The 26,349-nt window shown below is 40.1% G+C and overlaps 2 protein-coding genes and 2 pseudogenes across 3 annotated transcripts; 2 read left to right on the top strand and 2 right to left on the bottom strand.

Annotated features, from left to right (window-relative positions):
• The first annotated feature begins 1,529 nt into the window (after positions 1 to 1,529).
• LOC126609168 (uncharacterized) lies at positions 1,530 to 3,045 on the top strand (annotated as a pseudogene).
• A 13-nt stretch (positions 3,046 to 3,058) lies between these two features.
• Positions 3,059 to 5,351, top strand: LOC126608332 (uncharacterized; annotated as a pseudogene).
• A 7,561-nt stretch (positions 5,352 to 12,912) lies between these two features.
• Positions 12,913 to 15,154, bottom strand: LOC126608337 (calmodulin-like protein 11). Of its 2 annotated transcripts, none has more exons than XM_050276202.1 (4): positions 14,877 to 15,154; positions 14,542 to 14,699; positions 14,343 to 14,423; positions 12,913 to 13,290 (listed from the first exon to the last, which is right to left on the bottom strand). In XM_050276202.1, the coding sequence occupies exons 1-4, from the start codon at positions 14,983 to 14,985 to the stop codon at positions 13,153 to 13,155; spliced, it is 486 nt and encodes a 161-aa protein (XP_050132159.1). In that variant the 5' UTR covers positions 14,986 to 15,154; the 3' UTR covers positions 12,913 to 13,152. The 2 variants fall into 2 exon arrangements, with proteins under 2 accessions (XP_050132159.1, XP_050132160.1); XM_050276203.1 differs by having other exon boundaries at positions 14,910 to 15,140.
• Positions 15,155 to 17,383: 2,229 nt separating this feature from the next.
• Positions 17,384 to 25,488, bottom strand: LOC126608335 (2-methyl-6-phytyl-1,4-hydroquinone methyltransferase, chloroplastic-like). The gene is made up of 3 exons (XM_050276199.1): positions 24,788 to 25,488; positions 24,061 to 24,367; positions 17,384 to 17,825 (listed from the first exon to the last, which is right to left on the bottom strand). Exons 1-3 carry the CDS (start codon positions 25,360 to 25,362, stop codon positions 17,670 to 17,672), a joined length of 1,038 nt encoding a protein of 345 aa, XP_050132156.1. The 5' UTR covers positions 25,363 to 25,488; the 3' UTR covers positions 17,384 to 17,669.
• Positions 25,489 to 26,349: the final 861 nt, after the last annotated feature.

Raw genomic sequence — 26,349 nt, forward strand, 5'->3', positions numbered from 1 at the left:
TTGAAAATGGCTTGTTTTTCTTCTTTTAGATTCCACCATCTAGTCCTTGGGCACTTCCAAGTCTTGTTCTTTTGTCTTACTCTTTTGATATGTACATCCATCACCAACAAGCGATGTTGATTAGCCACGCTCTCTCCTGGTATAACTTTGCAATCCTTACAAGTTATACGATCCCCTTTCCTCATTAGAAGAAAATCTATTTGTGTTTTTGACGACCCACTCTTGTAGGTGATCACATGTTCTTCTCTCTTCTTAAAGAAGGTGTTGGCTAAGAAGAGATCATATGCCATTGCAAAATCCAAGATAGCTTCCCCATCCTCGTTTCTCTCCCCAAAACCATGGCCACCATGAAAACCTCCATAGTTGCCTGTCTCCCTGCCCACGTGTCCATTTAAATCTCCTCCTATAAATAACTTCTCCGTCTGAGCAATTCCTTGCACCAAGTCTCCAAGATCTTCCCAAAATTTCTCCTTCGAACTCGTATCCAACCCTACTTGAGGTGCGTACGCACTAATCACATTGATAAGTTCTTGTCCTATTACAATCTTGATTGCCATGATTCTATCTCCTACCCTCTTGACATCTACAACATCTTGTACCAAGGTCTTGTCCACGATGATGCCAACACCGTTTCTCGTTCTATTTGTGCCCGAATACCAAAGTTTAAACCCTGAGTTTTCTAGATCCTTTGCCTTACTACCAACCCACTTAGTTTCTTGTAGGCACATAATATTTATCCTTCTCCTCACCATAACTTCCACTACTTCCATAGATTTTCCCGTTAAGGTTCCTATATTCCACGTTCCTAAACGCATTTTGCTCTCTTGAACTCTACCCTTCTGTCCTAGCTTCTTCACCCTCCCCCGTCTAATAGGATCAAAGTACTTCTTTTGTGTGTCCCGGGTAAAGTTGATAGGAGCATATGCTCCCAAACAACTTTGAGTGGAGTCGTTCGAAAAGAAGTTTCTATGGCCCCCTTGCTCATTTAACACTGCATCCGGGTGCCGATGGAGATACAGCGACCCTTGCTCACTTATCACTGTGCTCAGGCCACACAGCGCGCCACTTACGGGTGACGCCCTAGCTTTAGCGCGATTTTGTTCTGGATTCATTTTCATAAGGATTCGACGTGATCATGGAGTGCCGGCTGTCGACTACCTGACGCCCTCCCCCTCCTCCTTTATCCGGGCTTGGGACCGGCCATGTAAGACATAGGCGGAGTTTTACGGTTGCTATTAAATTAATAAATTTTGTCCTTCTCCTTAATTTTTGTTTTGATATAATGTTCTTCAACAAAAGAGTTTTTTTTTTTTTTTTCCTTTCGAAATGTGATGAACCATGCTATATTACTCTTTTCTCAAGTGAATCACAACACTTTCATTTCTAGCAAGCCATCTGATGTTTTCATTCATCAATCCACAAGTTATCTAACAAGTAGGTATAATACAATATAGGTTCATATACAAGTGGATGACAAGTAATGAGAATTTGGCAGGAAAGAAAAAATAATAGAGCAGAGGGTCACACAGATGGCTGCAATATGGTGTAATCATTCCATGGCTAATATTTTGCTAAAAAGTGACTACACAACTCATCTTTTCATTGTGGGAGGGTCCAACGACTCCGTTGTTGCTTGCTTTCAGGCATGTAGAAAAGGCATGTAGAAAGGCTAAGGGGTTCCAAAAACAATGCACAGCTATCATGAGCCCCTATCCTTTTAAATTATGTAAGCATCAAAGCTCCGTCAGAACCAAGTGTCCTTCCCTTCTAATCATTTCTCCCTAATCTCATAATCTGGATGTTCACATCCAACCCAATAGTCGACACAATTTATAGTTGATAGAATGTTTTCCAAGAGTTCTTTACATGTCCCAATGTTCATTCAGAAAAAGTAGTGCTGGCAAGCACAATGTGAACATAAGACGAGCTGTAAACTTAAGTATACTAAATTCCGACCACCGTCACATATGTGAAACATATGTAGTTTGTTGTGATTGGACGTATTTGAAATCCATTGTCTAAAATGTGGAAAAGAAAATGGCACAAGCACAGAACATAGTTGATTCTAATATAGTATTAGTGTTGTGTCACTAGAGTGTTGTGTCACTAGATTGCACAACACAAAGCTGCTCATGGCGCCTCATCCGGAATTTGAGCAACATCCATTTAAGCGCCACTTGTATGTCTGCGAGGCGCATGTACAAATTTGGTTGCTAAAAAAACTTAATTAGCTAGGTTAATAGCGTCCTTAAGATAATATAGCCTAGACTTTTGAATAAACAACAATTTAAATATTAATTAAACATTTGGCACAACATAATCGTAGTGGCAGGTCAAGAAAAACTAGTGAAGTAGTAGTAGTATATTTTATCAAGTGCTACACCCTGGAAGGGCAACTTAAGAGAATGAAATTACGTTCTTCTCAAATGTTTATAGCAGTATGCAAGTGAATACATCAATCCATATGGTATTAGAAATTAGACTCAGATTTTCAATTGAATTCCTCTCTATCCGACAATAGTCGAGAGGATTCGTAATGTTTTGTTGATTCATATATCTTGAGATTTGCAATTGCATTCTCCTACAGATGAAGAGAACACAACAGTTGGTGAAGTTGCCGATAAACCTTTGGCAGAAACTACTCTTGCAAATGACACGAAAGAAGAAAATGTAGTAGTACCGGAAGATGAAGGAAAAGATTTTCATGAAAACGTTACCAACTTGGCTTCCGATGATCCAAAGAGAATACAAGATACTTGTGTTGATGATCATACATCAGACATAACAGGTTAGCTACTTTCTTAATACTGAATCGCTGATTAGAAAAACTATTGTCACTTAACATTTGGTCTTCTGTCCATAGAGCAAGAAGCTATTTAAGTTAATCCTCTTGATGAACCATTAAAAGTTCAACTCGAATCGAATGAAGCAGGTGAAGAAGACGGTAAAATGCAACTAGATCCATCAATTAACAATTCGGGATATGAAAAGCCGGTAGAGCGAGATATAGAGGAGAATGATCTGCAAGGAACAATCGAGCACTAGTTGAATAGTTTCTTAGATATTTCAGTAATTAGTCTTAGTACAAGTAATATATTTATTTGAATTATTTCTGTACTTTTAATTGAACTTTAATTCTATGCATTTCTGAATAAAATTTGACTATATATTTAAATGAGAAGGAGAAAAAAATCCCAACATAATACTTATATGCTATAAACTGCAACAGAGGAAGAGGGGACAATGTCCACTTCACATGATCCCGGACCTAAAGAATCCACACATGTGGAGTTACATCATCATGAAATGGCTACAGTTGATGCTGATGACCGAACTGTAGAAGATGTCAGTGGATCTTTAGAAGGAGGAAGTGAAGACTCTCTGGGATCAAATCCTGATTTTGAGGTGAATGGCCATCTCTCGGATGCTGAGGCGTTGGAAATTGTGGGCGAAAGTGTTGATCCAGTTATGGAGAAGCAAAGGGATGACTTATTACTGGAGCCGAAGGCATCCCAAGAACAATTTGAATCCTTCGAAGAGAAGTCTGAAACTACAGACGGAGGTAAGGTTGAATGTGGATTCAGCATCGTTACAGCAATGGCATCAATGGTGTTCTGAGTGGTTTAGGAAACGAAAGTCATGAGAAGTTTCCAAATGAGATGGATTTGATTGGAAATTATTGCTCTGAATTTGAACAGGAAGCAGTTCGAGTGCGTAAGTCCCCAAACTCCCATCTAGAAGCTCCTGAACCCGAAGACAAATGCATGATTGTAGAAGAGGAAATCAGACTAATCGAAAAAGAGTTGGAAAATGGAGAGAACAACCATGATGGTAACACAATCCAATCTTGTGGAGAGCCAGTGATAGAACCAGATTCTTTCAACTTAACTGAGCCTCAATCTGAAGTTGCAACGATTGTCTCTATACTTAAGAGCGTCGAAAAGGTACATGTATTTAATCCTTTAAGCGACAGAGATTGTCGAATAGAGGAGACAAAAGTTGATGAGAACGGCAACCTAGTTGTCATGTGTGTTGGAAACCAAAGTGAGGATTCTGTGTACCACTTCTCCGACTTGGAAGAAAAAGTTGAGGTGTTTCCTGAACTTGTAATGGTTCCAGTGGAGTTAACTGTCGTGCTTTGCAACGACGATGAAGAGGAGGCAACAGAGAAGACAGTTGTTGAAGAAAATGGGAGAAGCTCTGGCCCCTCAAAGCACCGACTCAATTCTAAATTCTAAGTACGAGAATTGTGGTGAGTTCTTTGCTATGAAAGCTTCCACTGTTTCAATAACTGGATAGCCGAAGCATTAGACTCCATGAACAAGTTGGCACTTGATATGCCTGGTCAGCATGTTATAAAACATAATAAATCGTCTCAAACAGAAGCAAAGGCAGAACCAGAAACTAAAGTTGCAGCCAGCCAATCCAATGGACAATGTGAAAAAGTTGAAACATCTGAATCTGTAAGCTGTTATTTTGAAACACAAGAAAATATGAGAAGGTCCAGCACTGAATCAGATGCTGATAACCTGAATGTTTGTGCTCAGATACAAAAATCTCCAAGCTTTAGCGTTGACCTCCAAAATGAAGCGAGAACTGAAGAATCAGATTCTACCCCTTTGCTGTACCATGTCAAGGCTGCAATAGAAGGCTCAACAAGCCAAGGTGATGATGTTACTCTTGGAAGCTTTATCGAGTACACTGGATATGATCAAGAGGTTTCACAGTACCAAGCAATGCTGGTGGAAGGGAAAGTCATCGCATTAGAAGCAAGTAACTCACAGAAGTCAAATACTCCATTCATAGGATTCTTGAAGGAAGAGGAAGAAGCACGTACCGTTGTTACACCACAAGAAGATGATAAGCATTCGACTGCTGAAAATTCAACCAAGAAGCTGCTAGGGCTCCAACTACTTCATCAAAAGGTAAAGCGAAGCGCAGGCAGCGGTCTTCGCTCTTTACCAACTGCATGTGTTGTGCAACTGTGATTAACTGAATGCCTCTTAATTCATATATATTGGTTTTTCTTGGTGATTTTTTTTCTAATTAATTTGAGTTTTCTCGGAAATAGAGTTCTGATCAAGAGTGTTTGTTTTCACTTGTTCCTTCTGTTTCTTTATTTATTTCATTGCCTTAAAACTTATATTACCTTGTCATGTAAGTTATCCTTTAATGTAATTCCATCTATTTATATGATTGAGAGATAATTAATTTGTATGGTTTTGGAGGGAATTGTATTATATATGCTGCTTCTGATTGTAATATTTGTTCATTTTTATTCATATGTTACAATGACATTGATATTGAGGGTTTATTCCTCATCAACTTAATATTGAGGTTAGTGACAAATCTCTCCGTTTTGTTATAATTATCACGGTCTAAACTTTTGATGATGCATCCTGATGACCTTTTTGCGTTGGTAATGGATGAGTTAACAAGACATATTCAAGATGATATTCCTTGGTGTATGCTTTTCGCAGACGATATAGTGTTGATAGATGAAACTCAGGAAGGGGTAAATGCAAAGCTTAACCTTTGGAGAGAAGTGTTGGAATCTAAAGGTCTTCGACTAAGCCGATCAAAGACAGAATATATGGAGTGCAAGTTCAGTGCAAATGGAGGCCAAAACGAGTTAGGGGTGAGGATCGGAGATCAAGAAATACCAAAGAGCGACCGTTTTCGTTACCTAGGATCTATCTTGCAAAAGAACGGAGAATTAGATGGAGATCTCAACCATAGAATACAAGCTGGATGGATGAAGTGGAAGAGTGCATCCGGCGTGTTATGTGACCGCCGTATGCCACTGAAGCTCAAGGGAAAATTTTATAGGACGGCAATAAGGCCGGCGATGCTGTATGGCACAGAATGTTGGGCGGTGAAACATCAACACGTACACAAAATGGGTGTAGCGGAGATGAGGATGCTTCGTTGGATGTGTGGGCACACAAGAAAGGATAAGATTAGGAATGAGGATATCCGGGGTAAAGTAGGAGTAGCCGAAATTGAAGGAAAGATGAGAGAAAATCGGTTACGGTGGTTTGGACATGTGCAAAGAAGGCCTACTGACGCTCCGATTAGAAGATGCGACGATGGGACAGAGGTTCAGGGCCGAAGGGGTAGAGGAAGACCTAGGAAAACTTTGGAAGAGACTCTAAGAAAAGACTTAGAGTACTTGGATCTAACGAAGGACATGACACAGGATCGAGCACAATGGCGTTCTAAGATTCATATAGCCGATCCCACTCAGTGACTTGGATTTTCCAAGTCTCCAACCGAGAAGTTTTCCTCACTCGGAAAATTAAGGGAACACTACCCCAACCTACATGCTCCACTCAGAAAGCTTCAACATACAAGCTTCAACAAAAGAAAATTCAAAGAACTTAGCGAAGAAGGCTTTGGTGTATTTAACACAATACGTTGAAATGAAGGAAAGCTTATTTATTGATATCCCCGATAAGCTACAAATATGTACATATACATGAGTCAAAATAAACACACAAGAGGGAGCCTTCACAAAGGTTGCTTAGGAGAAGTCTCAGCAGTCGGTAGAGCCCCAGAAAGAGAAGGCACCGGAGGGGGATCATTTGGAGCCTCAGTACTGGACAGAACCCTAGAAGGAGGAGGCATCAGAGGTTGATCATTTGGAGCTTCATTACGCGGTACAGCCCCAGAAGACGAAGGCAATAAATGCCTTTGGAACAAACCTACAAATCTCTGATGATCAAGTAAAACCTGACCATCAGTTTCCTTCATCTGGTCAAGCTTCCTCTTCATGTTTGTAGCATAGTCATGTGCGAGCCGGTGCAACTGTTTATTCTCATGCTTGAGCCCTCTAATCTCCTGTTTGAGACTCATCGCTTCAGCCGCCAATGATTCAACTTGGCGGGTTCGAGCAAATAGGCGTTGGGCCATATTAGACACAGAACCTGCACACTGAACACTGAGAGCCAGCGAATCCTTAACAGCTAACTCATCAGACCGTTTGGAAAGTAGTCTGTTATCTTTGGGAGTGAGAAGGTTCCTGGCCACCACCGCAGCGGTCATATCATTCTTCATCACGGAATCCCCAACGGTAAGAGGACCAGTAGGGGAGACGAAGGATGGGCGCCATATGTTGTCTGGAGAAGGCGGGGCTGCCTCTTCAACAAGGTTCAAGTCAAAACGACGGTCGGAGGGGCCAGACATTTTCAAAGGTGTTGAAGAGAGAAGAGGTCGGACAAATCAAGATCTTAGAAGTGCAAGAATGAAGCTTCTACTGGTGGAGATTCAAGTGTGCTTTAGAACTTAATGCCAGCCCTTATAAAAATCTGCACTCGACGGAGCTTCAGAAATCGAAGAGGCGCCTGCTCAGAAATCGAAGAGGCGTTTGCTTTCTCAAAAGCTGGGCTGCTTAGAGATCACGAGGGTTGATCTCAGAAATCTAAGAGGCGTTTGCTTTCTCAAAAGTTGGGCTGCTCAAAGACCACGAAGGCTGGTCTCAGAAATTGAAGAGGCGCTCGCTTTCTCAAAAGCTGGGCTCCCCAGAGACCACGAGGGCCGATCTCAGAAATCGAAGAGGCACCTACTTTTCCAGCCTTGTCAGCACCTGTCACACGCACACTCAGCTTTGCGGAAATTATGGGCATTCTGTCGAAGACTTCTGGGGAAGTAGAAAACACATGAATCTTACTGTTCAATCACCCACTTCCCACACGCAACAATAGCTCATGGGTACCACAGAAAACTTTGCCAAAGTTCTCTGCCAAAGTTGAGCACGTGAAGCTTGCAGCTCCCACTACATCGCTCTGACCAAGAAGGGTAAAAGAATAGCAAAGAAACAGCACTAACAAAGTTTAGACCCATAAATTTTGAAGGTCTAGCTACCATATTATTACCCACAAGGGTAAAGGAACAGTACCACTGCTGGATAATTGGACAGTCCCTGTGTGTCAACCTCTGTGCTTCGTGGCAAGGTAGACTAGCAAACATGCCCAACCTTTACTCACATTCGAGAAAACACTCCCAATAAGATTGCTTGCTCCAAAATCGAAGAGGCACCGTCCTCCGAATCTCGAGAGCCAGACTCCCAACATGACTACTTTCTGAAAAATCGAAGAGAGGGTAAAGGAACAGTACCATTGCTGGATAATTGGAAAGTCCCTGTGTGTCAACCTCTGTGCTTCGTGGCAAGGTAGACTAGCAAACATGCCCAACCTTTACTCACATTCGAGAAAACACTCCTAACAAGATTGCTTGCTCCAAAATCGAAGAGGCACCGCCCTCCGAATCTCGAGAGCCAGACTCCCAACATGATTACTTTCTCAAAAATCGAAGAGACACTGCTCCCCGAATCTTCGAGAGCCAGACCCCCAGCGTGACTGCTTTCTCAAAAATCGATGAGGCATCGTTCTTCGAATCAATCGAAGAGGCGCTCGCTTTCTCAAAAGCTGGGCTGCTCAGAGACCACGAGGGCCGATCTCAGAAATCGAAGAGGCACCTACTTTTCTAGCCTTGTCAGCACCTGTCACACGCACACTCAGCTTTGCAGAAATTATGGGCATTCTGTCGAAGACTTCTGGTGAAGTAGAAAGCACATGAATCTTACTGTTCAATCACCCACTTCCCACACGCAACAATAGCTCATGGGTACCACAGATAACTTTGCCAAAGTTCTCTGCCAAAGTTGAGCACGTGAAGCTTGCAGCTCCCACTACATCGCTCTGACCAAGAAAGGTAAAAGAATAGCAAAGAAACAACACTAACAAAGTTTAGACACATAAATTTTGAAGGTCTAGCTACCATATTATTACCCACAAGGGTAAAGGAACAGTACCACTGCTGGATAATTGGAAACTCCCTGTGTGTCAACCTCTGTGCTTCGTGGCAAGGTAGACTAGCAAACATGCCCAACCTTTACTCACATTCGAGAAAACACTCCCAACAAGATTGCTTGCTCCAAAATCGAAGAGGCACCGTCCTCCGAATCTCGAGAGCCAGACTCCCAACATGACTACTTTCTCAAAATCGAAGAGAGGGTAAAGGAACAGTACCATTGCTGGATAATTGGAAAGTCCCTGTGTATCAACCTTTGTGCTTCGTGGCAAGGTAGACTAGCAAACATGCCCAACCTTTACTCACATTCGAGACAACACTCCCAACAAGATTGCTTGCTCCAAAATCGAAGAGGCACCGCCCTCCGAATCTCGAGAGCCAGACTCCCAACATGATTACTTCCTCAAAAATCGAAGAGACACTGCTCTCCGAATCTCGAGAGCCAGACCCCCAGCATGATTGCTTTCTCAAAAATCGAAGAGGCATCGTTCTCCGAATCTCGAGAGCCAGATACCACAGACCACTTTTTCAAAGTGCTCTGACAGAGTTAAAACATGTGAAACTGACAGCTCCCACTACCGTGCTATGACCAAGCAGGGTAAAGGAATAGCATTACTACTTGTTAGGGAGACTCCTATATATGTCAACCTCCATCCCCAACGGACAGGCAGACCTGCAAAAATGCTCAACCCTTCATCATATCTGAGAGGGCACTCCCAACGAAGCCTTTCGAAATATTCAGCTTTCTTTCCCCCCGATAATACCTCTGCAAACAAGCTATACTAGAGCAAGAATATCTCATATCATCAGGGTTAAAAGCAAGAGTATCCCATATCATGCTTTTTCCCTGTCTTTTCCTTTGGCCTTGTTTTTACCTGCAAGACAAGGAGAAAGAGAGCAATCAGTCAGCACTTGGAATCAAGCTTCCAGCCAAGAACTGACTGCCTGGAACCCCTTACCTGATTACTTACCTGGCATTGCTCTCGAGTACTCATCTTCAACATCTTATGTTTCCAGGGAAGATTCCGCATCTGCTTGAGGAACAGATAGGGCAAGTGCGAAGGATACAAGGAAGCATGTGGAGACAAGCGTAACAGCACACGTGCCGATACATCCATTACTCTGTCAAAAGCAAAAGTATCCCATATCAGCAGGGTGGAACGTACTCTAGATTTGATGGACTTGTTTTGACCCTCAAATTCTTCAGTCGGCCTTATACTCTGGAGGAAACCAGAAAACCCTCCAGCTCAGTTCAAGAATAAGCCTGTGGAAAGTTACTTCTTCAAAAGCAAAAGTATCTCATATCATCTCTTCTCATTTTTCTTCTCTTTATCCTTCATGCTGCTGCAAGATGGGGAGAAGGTGAACAATCAGTCGGAGCTCTGATTGCTTACCTTGTCTGTCACCTCTTTCAGCAGACCCCCTAGCTCGGCGACTTGGGGGACTCCTACTACATGGTTTGTATCGCGCTTGACCAAGCCTGAAACTACAAGTAAGCTTCAAGTGAAATTGATACATTACCTTGTGCATCTCCACCAGTTAAAGATACCACCCCTGGATGGAGGAAGAGTACTTCCAGAGAAGATGCCACATCTACCTATGAGACAGATAAGGCAAGTCAAGACGACTCCACACTCCGATACTTAGAAGTTTCGTGATTACGAGATCATTCTCCCACAATATTTCTTAATGTCATTTGTACTAAATCATTCACTTGTACTCACTAAAGGAGAGCTTGAACCTATGTACTTGTGTAAACCCTTCACAATTAATGAGAACTCTTCTATTCCGTGGACGTAGCCAATATGGGTGAACCACGTACATCTTGTGTTTGCTTTCCTATCTCTATCCATTTATATACTTATCCACACTAATGACCGGAGCAATCTAGCGAAGATCACAAAAAGCGACCGTTTTCGCTACCTAGGATCTATCTTGCAAGAGAATGGAGAATTAGATGGAGATCTCAACCATAGAATACGAGCTGGATGGATGAAGTGTTAGAATGCATCCGGCGTGTTGTGTGACCGTCGTAGGCCACTGAAGCTCAAGGGAAAATTTTATAGGACGGCAATAAGGCCAGCGATGTTGTATGGCACAGAATGTTGGGCGGTGAAGCATCAACACGTACACAAAATGGGTGTAGCGGAGATGAGGATGCTTCGTGGGATGTGTGGGCACACGAGAAAGGATAAGATTGGGAATGAGGATATCCGAGGTAAAGTAGGAGTAGCCGAAATTGTAGGAAAGATGAGAGAAAATCGGCTCCGGTGATTTGGACATGTGCAAAGAAGGCCGAATGACGCTCCGGTTCGAAGATGTGACTACGGGACAGAGGTTCAGGGCCGAAGGGGTAGAGGAAGACCTAGGAAAACTTTGGAAGAGACTCTAAGAAAAGACTTAGAGTACTTGGATCTAACGGAGGACATGACACAAAACCGAGCGCAATGGCGTTCTAGGATTCATATAGCCGACCCCACTTAGTGGGAAAAGGCTTTGTTGTTGTTGTTGTTGTTGTATTCTTTCGTGAATGATATGACAAATTTTCTTCATGAAAAAAATGCAAGGTTACTCAGTGCAGTTATTGAGGAAACATCAAAGCTCCCCATACTCATGATTGAGCCATTTTTAATTCTGGATTCCAATAGAACTATGGTTAGCCTAAGCAAACTGGGGCCAGGTCATTAGGCCGTCTCCAACCGAAGGCTGGCCAAAGGGCTCGTTTTAGCCCTCTGGTCCTCCAAGAAATTAATATTTTAATGAACAATGCAATGTCATATTCCTTACCATCTCCAACCGAGGACCATAGGGCTCGTTTTAGCCCCTGTCACAAAAAAAAAAATCTTCAACCGAGGGCCAAGGGGTTATAGTATGGAATGTGAAGAATTGAAATAAAATGAGGTAAGATAGTATGAAATTGTGAAAAATATGTGAGAAATAGAGTAGGAAAAAAAAATTAGAAATTAAAAAAAAAGGCTACTGGGCATAAAAGCAAAAAGTGGGCTGGGACCAAAAAAAAAAACTAAGCCCTAAATCCTAAAGTGGGCTAGGCAAATGGAAAAGAACAAAAAAAGAAAAAAGAAAAAGGGCTGGGCTAATGGAAAAGAACAAAAAAAAAATGAAATTGGGCTAGCCAGTGGGCTGGCTTGCTAGCTGAAAATGGCCAGCCGGTTTGCCTTTTAGCCCTTTTTTGTCCAGTGAGGCTCACGAGCCCTTTGACCTGGCTCTCGGTTTGAAACGGTTTTCAGGCTATTTTCGACCTTTTAGCCCTCTGGACCCTTCAGTTAGAGATGACATTAGGGCCAATAAAAAGCCTTATCTAGTTTTAAATCTTTCACGATACATCAAGTTTCTTTATCGATGCAAGTGATATTTTATTTTAATAGGGATGAAGATTTAAATTCAGATGCATAAAAAGGAGCACATTTGCTACAGTTAATATGTCTATTTCCGCGTCCGCAGAATGTCTTTGAAGTGATAAGACATCGTCAGAGAAGATCATTCGCAATGTAGGTTTTGGAAGTTTCCACATTCCACGCGGTTTTGAGGACGGTCTAAAGTTTGAACCTTCGAAGCTATAGCAAAGAAAACATGAAATTCAATTGATATTAGAAACCACATTTCCAACCATTGATCTTCGGTCAAAGTCAGACTTCACAACAGAAAAAGTTGGAGAAACTTCAAATCAAGAAACCCCTCTTATGAGTTGGAAGATAATCTAAAAAATTACCCAAAAATTCAAAAAAGAAAAATGAGAAACAACTTCCACGTCACTATATTTTTTTTTTTTTTGTACATTTCTTTTTTTTTTTTTAACAAAAATATCATCTACAGTAAACGATGAAGGGTAGGCTAAGCCTCAGAATGAGCTAGCAATAATGTGGTTTAAATTCGCATTTGTCGAGAATCGAACCTAAGAACTTTCACTTACCAGTTAAGAGGAATACTACTAAACCGTAATACTCAATAATTGTATATTTTTACTTTTAAATTGAGTAAATTAAAACAAAATCAATAAAATAAATTTAAAGGAGTGTGCAAAAGAGAAAAATTGGGGATAAATCATTCTAAAAATGGAATGAAATGAATACAAAACAGAAGTAGATAAATACATCCCATAGAACAAAGATTTTGATACATCATCACATTGAAACACACCATGATATTGACCAAGTAGAAATTGAAAAAGAATTACAATGTGGAATTGAACAAATTGAACAAATCAAAGGGTACAAGTCAAGTCCTCCTACATTTTTGGTCATTTGACAACACGAATACAAGTTTATATTGCCTGAGGGCTAGTGAGGATGAATTTGAATGAGAGAATTTTGTTTAAATTTATCATCCAATGGTCATCATCATCTTCACAAATTCATCGTAATTCACTTGTCCATCACCGTCCAAATCCGCCTCCTTGATCATCTGCTCGACCTCTTCGTCCGTCAATTTTTCTCCTAGATTGATCATTACATGCCTCAGCTAAAAAAAAGCAAGAACAAGAACAAACACGATATGTGAAGTGTTAGATTATGTTGGCAATAAAATGTCCACGTGGAAAACAATATAAACATTGTCTAATGAAGGTTTGGTTAGTGTTCATTGCATGGGAAAAAGGTACAGGGAATCAAGATAAGGATGGATCCTCGTAAGGAGAAATTTTTCATTGTGACGGGAATACGAGTGGTACATCACATGTTTTTATGTTAGTGGTGGAAAATTTTATTTTTTAAGTTATTAACTTTTTGACATATATATTCTACCATTTATATAATGACATATAGTGTACCATCTCGTATGCCGGTTACAATGAAAATTTTTTCCGTCAGAAGAACTTGGGTTAAAATGATGTGATTTACTTGGATTAAATATTGGGAATTATTTCACGACTACCCAAATAAAACATTTTATAAGCAAGCATTAGCATCACTTAAGCTATATGATTCTCCCTATTATTTTTCTAAGTACATCTTATCAGAAACCATGCTGGCGATCCCTGCTACCAATGCTAGAAATTTAAAGTCAGTGCAGTGAAGCCATCACTCATTCTGAATTTGATGGTGGCCTCTCACTGCTCTAATAGCTGAAAGTTTGTTTAGGCCATTAGTTGGTATTATTAATATTGTTTATTGAAATAACAGAATTTGAATACATGTAAATGCTCTTAACTATTTGAGTTATAAATTTTATGCAAGTAATTGTCCTTTAGAAATCAATGTAACCTTGTCTCTATATGTTACAGTTTCTTCAATACATGTTTTTTGAGTCTCATAACCATGTCTTGGTGCTAGTATGTTCTAAATTTTAGTGCAACACTATGAATAATCATTTCAAACAAATGAAAAACATGTTTTGTTTTGTGAGCAAAATTGTCACATATGTAAATAGACAACCGTCTTATTGGCAAGTGCATTTTATTTGATAAATGCAAATTAAGTTGATAAAAATTAACCTTTCATCCAGTTAATTAACTTTTTGTAGAGAAAATGTTGCTAAAAATTAAATTAATCAGATGAAATTTTCATTGTGTTTACCTCAGTAGCTGAAATATAACCATTCTGATCCTTGTCAAATACTTTGAAGGCCTCTTTGAGCTCCTCCTCTGCATCAGTTTCCTATTGAAAAAAAATCATACAAACAGAATTCAGAACATTTAAATAACATTTCAGCCTAATTAATTTTTATATAGTCAAATTATATATATCTGCAATGCCATGCACATATATTATATACCTTCATTTTGTTTGCCATTAAGCTCAAGAACTCTGCAAACTCTATGGTTCCATTTCCGTCAACGTCCACTTCGCTTATCATGTCCTGAAGCTCCTTCTCCGTCGGATTCTGATCCAGAGACCGAATCACCGTGGCCAGTTCATCCACAGTAATGCAACCTAATAAAACACATATTCAAAAATATTTTCCGTCAATGCCAGTTCATGGTTATCAAACGAGTGCTTAGTTTTTGTGCATACACTTCCAAATCTGAGAAGGTAAAAAACACTATATATAGCTGTCTAATGCCAGAACATGTTATTTGTGTGTATATCTTATAGAATATAAATACTAACCAAGAATGGAGGATATGATAGTAGGAAACTCACCATCTCCATCCTTGTCAAATAGACAAAATGCTTCTTTAAACTCAACAATCTGTTCTTCGCTTAGTACGTCTGCCATCTTCTTCTTCTTTAAGTTATACAACCAACCTCCCAAGTCTAGAGAGATAAAGAAAGAGCTCTAGAGAAGAGTTTTAGAGAGAGAGAGAGAGAGAGAGAGAGAGAGAGAGAGAGAGAGAATGTTGAGTATAGCTCAATCTTAGCTGGGTTTAAGTAGGAAGAAGTCCTCCTCCATTGGGGCAATTAATATGCAACTGAAAGCACATTTTTATTGTTTAAGATTTAATAAACTAATATTTAACAATAATACGTAAGAAGAAGAAGAAAGTGAAATTACAAAAACGGTGGTCAAATCAAAGCTTTATATATGCATGACTGGAATTTGTTGTTACAGTCATGGCTTTATTGAAAAGTATCGTATGACTTTTAAATCTTTGGCTTAGTTAGAGGGAGGGAAAAAAACAAGTATAAATAAATATGGGGTTCCATATTTTAAAAATCCAATTGTTTAATTTTTTTTATATCTTTCTAAAGATCATGTCTACTTAATATCATTCATATCTGAAATCATATTACGTTGAATTAAATGATAGTCGTTTTAGTATTTATTTACAATATTATATTTGTTCATTTTCTTCATTATAAATAAATATATCAATTATTTTGAATGTTACAAAAATAATTTATAATAATAAATTAAAATATAAACCATTCGAATCATTGAAAATTTTAAACCCCATATATAGTTATAGAAACTTTTAGGGCAGAAATGGTAGTTGGTTGAATGTAAATGCAGATGAATAAATATAAGGATGGACAGCTGTAAGGGTTTGATGTTTGGAAGACAAAGGGCATTCAAAGAGCATGACGCTAAAGGGTATGGGGAGGTGTGGAAATTGCTCACACATTCACATTTTCAACCCCAAAAAGCACGCTGCGTTGCTTGCTTGCGAGGAACCCATGAGTAACAACTTCTTATTTATATCTTTTCGATTTATTTTTTCAGCTCTTTCTTATGAAAACTTTAACGAAAAAATTTCGATATTATTCATTTTAAAGAAAAATCATATTTTTATATTAAAAAGTCAATTATGGTACTATTCACTTTATCTTTTATTTTGTTCTTATCGTTAAAACTCAAAGTTTTCAAACCCTTTTCATTAGTTTTTCTCTTTTGTATTCTGATATGTCGTACCACAATTCCAACTGTTTGATTTTTACTCAAATGAATAAGTTTCACATTTATTTTAACTTTTTTCAAAGTTAATATTTAAATTACGTAAATTATAAAGATTTTGAATTATCGTGATATTGGAGCATGAAAATAAAAACTAAAAAAGAAAAAAATGAAAATGTGCGAGCCAAAAGGTCATTAGCACCCCTTGATTTCGAATACATAATACAATAATATTACTTGGTATTTTCAACGCGTTTATATGGATGGTATTTGCATTTTGCAAGTATGTTTTGCCTATAGAAATGAACCAGGATCCTTTCCTAAGCAGTTCCCTAGGGATCTTAGGGATCCCGCAATCTTGTCCGTTCATTTTATATCGTGCGTTCAGTTTTCGTTAGGTACTATTCATATTTGAATTTTAAATTTTAAATAATTTCTGACCGCACGATATACGATGAACGGACATGATTGCGGGATCCCTAGGGAACTGCTCAAGCGAAGATCCTGGTTCTTAGAAAAGGACCAAGCGGCTTTCCAAAACTGCAAAATACAAAAAATATCGAACATGCTTCATTAAATAAATGAAATGAAAGCTTAGCATTCAACATAACCCTTACCATGGTTCACACCATACATGTCACTCCTTTATCAATGAATTAATTTTTTATTATTTTTTTGCTTGCGAACCAAATCGTGGTACGGCAAATTGAAAATCAGAACATCGGATGCATAGTGAATGCTTTTATCCGCTTGAGCTAAAACACCTTGAAAAATTTTATATCGACTAGATGCACTTATTCACTATCACATAAGGCCTACGTTTACGTAGAACTTAAAATTTGGGGTTGAATGTTTCTTTGTTAGTTTTTCTATCGTGTTATTAGAGAACTCAAATTTTAGTTACCTGTAAAACCAACTTCCATTGACTCTTCTGGTACTTGAAACCCACGAACACTTCAATTTGTTCATCAAGCATTGACACATTCCAACTTTGCCAAAGACTAGCACAGTCAAGTCATCTTCATATAAAATTACAAATCACCCTGTAATTAGTAAAACCTGGTGAAATAACATGCTCCCTGCTTCGATAGAAATGTAGAGTAACGGACCCGATTCTACGAGGTCCAAGTCTTCGAACCAAAACCGACTCTTCAAAACTTAGCAGGACTCCGCCATCCCACGGGATCTGTTCAATGGCATCCACTGTTTCATTGGCAATCAGATCACGGCTAACATTTCATCAAGGAAAACAAAAATTACGGCTAACATAAAAACTAATAAGTAGGTCAGGAGCAAAGAAATTTGTTCCTTAAATTTATCCCATTTCTACAGCGTGAATAGATTGACGGCATTACAAAACCAGTGAAATGAAATGTGTTGACATAAAAAACGACGACACCATGGATCAAGTAAGTCACTTGTACAACGCAGTTCCAAAGAACTTAAGCAGTAAAGGTGCATCCCCGCAGTAGATTATCTTAACTGGCTAGCTTCACAGCAAACGGGGAAAAAATGGATGCAAACTGTAGGAATTGCTGACAATCCTTACACATTTTGTAACTCCCGTTTCAGATAGGCTGGCCTTTTGGAACGACTTGATCTTTAATCCACATGTAAATTGGAACCAGCACATAGTAAGCTCCTGCAGTTGCACCGAGAATGAACCGAAAAAGAAACACCAAGGGATTCACAGGCTTCCTTACGTCCTCCACCTTTGGACCAAGCTGCACCAAAGAAAACATCGCAAAATGTGACAAGCGAATGTATCAAAGTGAAAATAAGCCTCCTAATATAAATCTACAGCATCTTCTGCTGAAAGTCAATATGTTAGATGATGACAAGTGTCAAAGGATTAAGAATAGTTGTTAGTTCTTAGTCTGATGTGTTTGTTATATAAATACTCTTGAACAGTGTTGCTTAATGATCAAGAAATACAGTTGATACAGTTTTTACTTCTCTCTCTTCTTTCTCTGTCATAGCTTTCTCTTCTTTCTTTGTTATAGTTCTTATCATCTACAAGATTAACATGGTATCAATCGCCGTCATCGCTCGCGCTTGATCTCCGATCCTTCTTTTGCTTCCGCTACTGTCTCACGTTCTTCTTCTTCGTCTCTGTGCTCGGTGTTGCTGCTCTTCGTTGTTTGGCAGCTTCGATCTTGAGTTCTCTCTGTGCGATTCTAGGGTTTCATCAACTTTCTGCCCTGTGTTCGTTTATTCGGCCGATTCGCCGTTGTGTTCTTCGTAGTTTCTTCGAGCCTCTGTCGTCTGCCTACCAGGTGTTTGTTATAATTCCTGTTCACAATTTCTTTCTTAATTTGCGATCATGGTCACTGCTTCGCAATTACAACTTCTTCAGTCTCCCATTACTGCGCTTATTGCTTCTATTTCTACATCTGTGAGTGTTAAACTTGATGACTCGAATTATCTCAATTGGCATTTTCAAATGCAATTGCTGCTTGAAAGCAATGGGATTATGGGATTTGTTGATGGTACGACTTCATGTCCTGCTCGTTTTAGTCCTCAATCTGGAGACTCTGGCGTCGTTTCTACTTCCTCCACATCTGGTGAATCTGATGAGTATCGTATATGGATGATGCATGACAGAGCTCTAATGCAGTTGATTACTGCGACTTTATCTCCGATAGCCATGTCGTGTGCTATTGGTAGTACTTGTTCTCAGGATTTGTGGACTCGCTTAAAGGAGCAATTTTCAACTGTTTCTCGGACAAGCATATTCCAAATGAAGTCCAACCTTCAGACTATCAAAAAGGGTTCTGACTCAATTGCTCAGTACTTACAAAAGATTAAGGAGGCCCGAGATTATCTCTCAGCTGCTGGTGTTCAGTTTGCCGATGAAGATATTGTTATCCTTGCACTGAATGGTTTACCTGCTGAGTATAACACCTTTCGATGTGTTATTCGGGGTCGTGAAAATGTGATTTCAATGAAGGAGTTCCGGTCTCAGTTGCTTGCTGAAGAGACTATCCTTGAGTCTCATACTCAGGTTCCATTTCTGTCTGCTATGGTTGCTAATACTTCTCCTCCAGTTTCCCAAGGGGTATTTTCTAGTGGCAATGGCCAATCTCCGCCTGTGCCTGGTAATTTCCGAAGCTTTAATGGTAATAAGAATCGAAATAAGGGCAAGTTCACTCAAGGTCCTCGCCACTTTCAGTCTAGGCAGTCTTATTTACCTCAAATGCATGTTTTTCCTACATCAGCTCCTGGTGTTCTTGGTCAACCACCAGGCAGTTATTCTTCAAGGTCTTCTCCTCCTCAAATGGTTATATGTCAGTTATGTAACACTGAGGGTCATTCTGCAGCTTTTTGTGTGTCTACACCATCCACAAGGACTCAGTGTCAAATCTGTGGTAAAACGAATCATACCACATGGTTTTGTTTTCATAATGATAAAGGCCCTAACTATATGGGTTCTCGGTCTGGAATTGCTTATCAGCCGCGGTCTTCTTCTTTTTCTCCTTTCAGTGGAGTACAAGGTTCTCAGCCTTCAGTGGCCTCTCCTCCATTTACTCAGCAACCTATGCATGCTATGCATACTGCTCTGGCTCAGCAGCCTCAATCCTCTACACAGTCTTCTCCTCAGATATGGCTTACTGATTCTGGCGCAACAAATCATATGACTGCAGATTTGAGTAACCTTGCTCTTGCATCTCCATATCCCTCTCATGAAGTCATTCAAACAGCCAATGGTGAAGGTTTGCGTGTATCTCATATTGGCAACACTACCCTTAAGATGAATTCTGTTCAGCCTCTTAAATTAAACTCTGTGTTATATGTTCCACAATTAACTCAGAATTTGCTCTCTGTGCACAAAATTTGCCTTGACAATAATTGTTGGCTCATTTTTGATGCATTTGCTTTCTGGATTCAGGACAAGGCCACAGGGAGGATCTTGTTCAAAGGGCTGTGCAGTAATGGCCTCTACCCCATTTCCTCTCTTGCTACTTCCACTCTTGGCGTTTCCAAACCTCTTCACCAACCTACGGCACTTCTTGGACAGCTGGTTAATTCTTCCATTTGGCATCACAGATTAGGTCACCCGTCTAATTCCATTGTTACCTTAATGTTGAATAAAGCCAACCTATCCTGTACTAAGGATTCTTCCCCTGTTTTGTGTCAAAGTTGTTTAGAAGGAAAGTTTTGTAAACTTCCTTTTCCTGTTCATGTTAATAAGTCTGTACAACCCTTTGAGGTGGTGCATAGTGATCTTTGGGGTCCTGCACCTTGTTTGTCAGTTGATGGCTTCAAATATTATGTTACATTCGTTGATGAATGTACCAGATTTTGTTGGCTGTTTCCCCTTGTGAATAAATCTGATCTTTGTGCCACTTTTATTACCTTTTATTCTTTTGTTCTCAATCAGTTTTCAACCACTATTAAAGTTCTACAAAGTGATGGGGGGGTGAGTATATTTCTCACAAACTTCAAACGTTTCTCTTACACAAAGGGATCTCACATCATATTTCTTGTCCTTATACCCCTGAGCAGAATGGTTTAGCCGAACGGAAACATAGGCACATTATTGAAACCACCATCACTTTACTTCAAACAGCACGGTTGCCTTCTCAGTTTTGGTCTTTTGCATGTCAAACAGCCATTTACCTTATTAATCGAATGCCATCACCTGTTCTATCCAAGACCTCTCCATTTCAGCGTTTATTTGGTGCAGAGCCTGTTATATCTCATCTCAAAATATTTGGTTGTACATGTTATCCTCTCCTTAAGCCATATACTACCTCTAAGTTACAACCTAAAACCATTAAATGTGTGTTTCTAGGATATGCCTCAAATTACAAAGGGTATATTTGTTATGATGTGTCTCACAAGAAAGTATATGTTTCTCGGCATGTAGTTTTCTTTGAACAAGAGTTTCCCTATACAGATTTATTAGTTCTTTCAAAATCACCAGGTTCTTTCCTTCTACCTCCTCTTGATCCTGTCACTTGTCCTGTTCCTTTTGTGACTCCCAATAATATAATAGTGTCCTCTTCCTTATCTCATACACATTCCACAGGTCCTGTGCTTGCCGAGAGTTCATCCAATTCCCCTGCCTCATCTCAAATTCAACCTCCACCTTCTCCAACCCACCCTACACCTTCTCCAGTCCCTACCACACCTACTTCCTCTCAGTCCATTACTGTTTCAGTCCCTGCTCCTTCACAACCTCCTGTGGTGCTTGATCATCGTCCTGAGGTTCTTCCTGTGGTGCTTGACATTCCACCCCTTAATCTTCATCCCATGCAAACCAGGAGTAAGAGTGGCATTAGTAAGAAGAAAGTATTTTTGTCTGCATTATCTGCTTCCTCCTCAGTTGATTTATCACTCACGGAACCAGCTACATATAAATCTGCTCTTAAGTGTCCTATTTGGTTCAATGCTATGAAGGATGAAATTGCAGCATTGCATACACAGGGTACTTGGAATTTGGTGGATCTCCCTGTTCATAGGAACTTGGTGGGTTGTAAGTGGGTGTTTAAGATAAAACGACATGCTGATGGTTCTGTTGCACGGCATAAAGCCAGATTGGTGGCAAAGGGCTTTAGTCAGGAACCTGGAGTTGATTATACTGAGACATTTAGTCCGGTTGTTAAGCCTACAACAGTACGGTTGGTTTTGGCATTGGCTGCTCATTTTAATTGGCCTTTACGGCAACTGGATGTGAAAAACGCCTTTTTACATGGCATTTTGCAGGAAGAGGTTTATATGGCTCAGCCACCTGGCTTTGAGGATCCGTTCCATCCTCATTTGGTCTGTCGGCTTCACAAATCCCTTTATGGTTTGAAACAAGCCCCCAGGGCTTGGAATGAGAAGTTCATTGCCTTTCTTCCCAAATTGGGGTTCCAGAATACATATTCCGATTCATCTCTATTTGTGCAAGTTCTTGGTTCTGATATTGTGGTTCTTTTACTTTATGTCGATGACATCATAGTAACTGGCAATACTTCACTTGGCATCTCACAAGTGATTTCCGCCTTAACTACTGAGTTTGATATCAAGGACTTAGGTCCTCTGCACTATTTTCTTGGAATCCAGATTACCAAAACTGCTACTGGTTTATTTCTTTCTCAACAGAAGTATGTTCAAGACTTATTGACCAAGACTGAGATGCTTGATTCTAAGGCCTGTGATACTCCCTGTCTTCCTTACACTCGGTTGCTCAAGGATGATGGTGATCCTTACAATAATCCCATGTTATATAGAAGTGTTGTTGGTGCTTTACAGTACCTTACTTTCACTCGGCCTGACATAGCCTTCTCGGTTCATCAAGTGTGTCAGTTTATGCAGACACCAATGAATGCTCATTTCACTGCTGTCAAGCGAATCCTGCGGTATTTGAAGGGTACCATGCACTTTGGCATTACTTATTCTCCTGGTGATCTCAGCTTGAAAGCCTTTAGCGATGCGGATTGGGCTGGTGACCCTAATGACCGCCGCTCCACCACTGGTTTGGTGGTCTTTTTAGGTAATAATCCTATTTCTTGGTCTTCCAAGAAACAACAGACCGTTTCTAGATCTTCTACTGAAGCTGAGTATAGGGCTCTGTCCTCCACTGCTGCTGAGCTCGATTGGATTCAACAGCTTCTGGTTTTTCTGCATATTCCATTGGTGTCTCCTCCTACTTTATTTTGTGATAATCTCTCTGCTATAGCGCTGTCCTTCAATCCTATTCAGCATCAGCGTACCAAACATATTGAGATTGATGTCCACTTTGTCAGAGAGCGCGTTGCCAAGCGTCAACTTTCTGTGCAGTTTGTTTCATCTCAGGAGCAGTTTGCAGACATTCTGACAAAGGGTTTAAGTTCCACTTTGTTTCGTATCCATTGTAACAATCTCATGCTCAGTTTATCTAAGCATGAGATTGCGGGAGGATGTTAGAGATAAGTCAATATGTTAGATGATGACAAGTGTCAAAGGATTAAGAATAGTTGTTAGTTCTTAGTCTGATGTGTTTGTTATATAAATACTCTTGAACAGTGTTGCTTAATGATCAAGAAATACAGTTGATACAGTTTTTACTTCTCTCTCTTCTTTCTCTGTCATAGCTTTCTCTTCTTTCTTTGTTATAGTTCTTATCATCTACAAGATTAACAGGTACGTGTGTAAAACTAAAACCTCAATAGCACAGTTGAGCAACTTCTGATTAAATGGTCCCCACATCTTCATTGTAGACCGTCATATGATCTCAATCCTAAAATCTTAGATTGTATTAAGTAACATTGCTTCTTCCTGTTTTGTGTAATTGTGTTTAAAATCAACCAAAACCAGCGTTGTCACCACCAGCACCACTACTATTTACCATTGCTTCTTCCTCACCACAGCCACTAGAAAACCCCCACCAACATCACTTTTTCCGCTAATTCAAGCACCATCGTGACTGCCCATTACGATTTCCACCAGCATCACCATTTATGTCACAATCACCACCATTGTCACACACTGACACTCGTAGCTAAGCTAGTACAAGAACTGACCACCATAACCTCCACGACCAAACAACAATTTCTATGGTTGTGTTTAAATTCCCATATATTTACTGTTTCCGGGAGAATTTTGAAACAATTATGAAGAAATAAGAGATAAAAAAAACCCCAATGACATTCTTGCAGCCACCTCCACCTCCATGGCCAATCTCTTCTTGTACCACAACCGCCACTATAGTCGTGTTTAATTTCCAAACACATCTAGTTTCCAAAACAATTTGGAAACAAATATTAAAACCAAAAAGCATTAAGTTTTAAGAAAACAAGAACATGGAAAGACAAATGTATGCAAACATGCTATCAGGGTAATATGCAGAATCCATGTCATATCACCTTCTGTGGAACAAACTTCATTCTTAAGGTGCCAGCTCGAAAATAAAATATTGCCGCCTCTAGACAAAATATTTCAAGAGTATAGCAACAAGCAAGTCTCTAATTTCAATTGGAAGAAATATATTACCTGAAGAGGGGAGTCCCCACTTAAGGGCTTCACACCTGTCACAGAGCAACCCATAATCAAGCCATGGCGGCGGACACCACGGTACCATTTTGGACCAATCCTTTTCAGTTGAACATCTTCGAAACCAGCATTTTTGAACCACTCAATGTACTCCTCCTCCTTTGGGAAGAGCATCCACACATCCGAAAAGAAACGAGACAGCCAAAAGGTTGGGTACACAGGGCCTATGAGGCAAGCCTTTCCTCCTATTTTTAGTACCCTGTATGCTTCCTTGATTCCTCGCTGTGGGTCGGGCCAGTACTCAATACTGAGGAACAAAATAATGAAATGGTATAAGATAAACAGAACCAACAGCAGCATATAGACCACACATTTTGTATAGTATTACAGCACCATCACTGTAAACATATGCTTTGTATTGGAATACACCAAGTTTTAAGAATTATAAAACGTAATATTCCCTTGAATTTTCTTACCAATAAGTACTAATCGTCCGTTAATTAAGATTAACCACATAACCAGTATATAATCCTTCTCATTCACCTCAATGAAATCTGATATAAGCAATAATAAGCTTGGCTACATTTAGGATAAGATCAAGGTTCCAATCACAAAACTCATCTGAAGTTCACACAAATAACTCCATTGCTCAAAACCCCAATTGAAATTCCTTTAAATGGCAACAGATGACACAGATTACAGGAAGCAAAACAAGCAGAAGTGTTACCTTCCAGCAGAGACATATCGATCTGCATAATCGGTTGGGAACGGCAGATCCTCCGCATCGCCTTCAATGATCTTACATTCTTTCAACGGCTCCTTCTCCTTAGCCTTGGCAAGCTGGTGCGGCGATTGGTCGAGAATGGTCACATTCTTGGCATCCACATGCTTAACAATGCCAAGAGTCGTAAACCCAGTTCCACCTCCAACATCCACCACCACCATATTCCTATCGTAAAGATCCGCGGGCTCGAGCGCATCATCCCGCATATCCTCAGTCCAATGCCCCGGGTTTATAACATGATCATACACTATAGACAAAAACCTATAGAACCAGAAAGCCTCCTGCTTGTGCTGGATGAACCTAGGCTGGGAAGCAGGCCTTGACGATGACACACTGCATATGGGTCCCACTAAAGTTCTGGTCTTTTGACTCCTGCAGCCATAGCTCACTAAACCCTTGTGCGAAAAACCCCCATAAGGGTAATTTTTCCCACCAGAACCTAACCCGTTTGGTGCTACTGCTACCATTCCATTGACAAGCTTGAGATTCTGAGCTCCGTAGAGCATCGAAATCGCCATTTTCCGATAAAAGAAGGAAAACCCACAAATTTAAACAGGTAAATTTACACTTGTTGTCACTGATTACTGGAAACTAAGGTGAAAAGTTGCACTGAGGATTGAGATTTATAGTGAAGTGGGCATGCGAGCAGCAAACGTTGTGTGACTCTGGGTCCAACGCGCGCCACATGTTGCGGCAGTACTGCTGATGCCCATCGCTATCAGGTGAACGGCTGTACCACGTGTAATTCCCTTATTATGGGACAAAGCATTTAGTGCTTCATGGGGTGGTTGTCTGTCCTGTAACATTTGCGTAGGGACCAATCACGACAAGACAACCTCACTCTTGTAATTTATTTTCAAGTGACATAATAAGATAAAATTGATTTGTGAAATTGGGGTTACGATTAAAGTTTCGTGGAGTTACGAACCCAAAAGTATATGGAATGAATCATTATTTTAATTATCTTACACTGTATTTTTATTATTATTACTAAATGATTTTTATGATATATGTGTGTGGGTGTGGCTGGTGGAAAAAGGGAGAGGAGGAGATTGGGTGGACCTGCCCAATCTGAGGAGAGAAGAGGAGAGGGCTGCTGCCTTATCAAAAAGGAGGAAGATGGGAGGACAAATCAAAGAGAGATCAGGGAGGGAAAGGAGGAAGGTGAGAGGCACCTAACCATGATATCCTTCCCCTTGACCCGTTTCTGACCCACATGACCCGTTTTAAAGCCCAAACGCCCGTGTGTTTTTCCGATAGTTTTTTCTCCAAATCTCCGACAAGTTACAACCTCCCATCACCACTAAACATCATCCCAACATCCCATTGTTCCACTCTAGCCAAAATAGGCATGAATTGGTTAAGACTTCATGAAGATTGTACCGTGGGTGTCGTGGCCCTTCTTGTTCGAATTCCCCCAAATATGAAACTATTTGGATCAATTACTACCACCAGTCGACTTCCCTTGAGGTATGGAACAAAGCCCAATCAGTTGTAGGGGCGGC

This window comes from Malus sylvestris, chromosome 16 (genome assembly GCF_916048215.2).
Source record: "Malus sylvestris chromosome 16, drMalSylv7.2, whole genome shotgun sequence".
Lineage (NCBI taxonomy): Eukaryota > Viridiplantae > Streptophyta > Magnoliopsida > Rosales > Rosaceae > Malus > Malus sylvestris.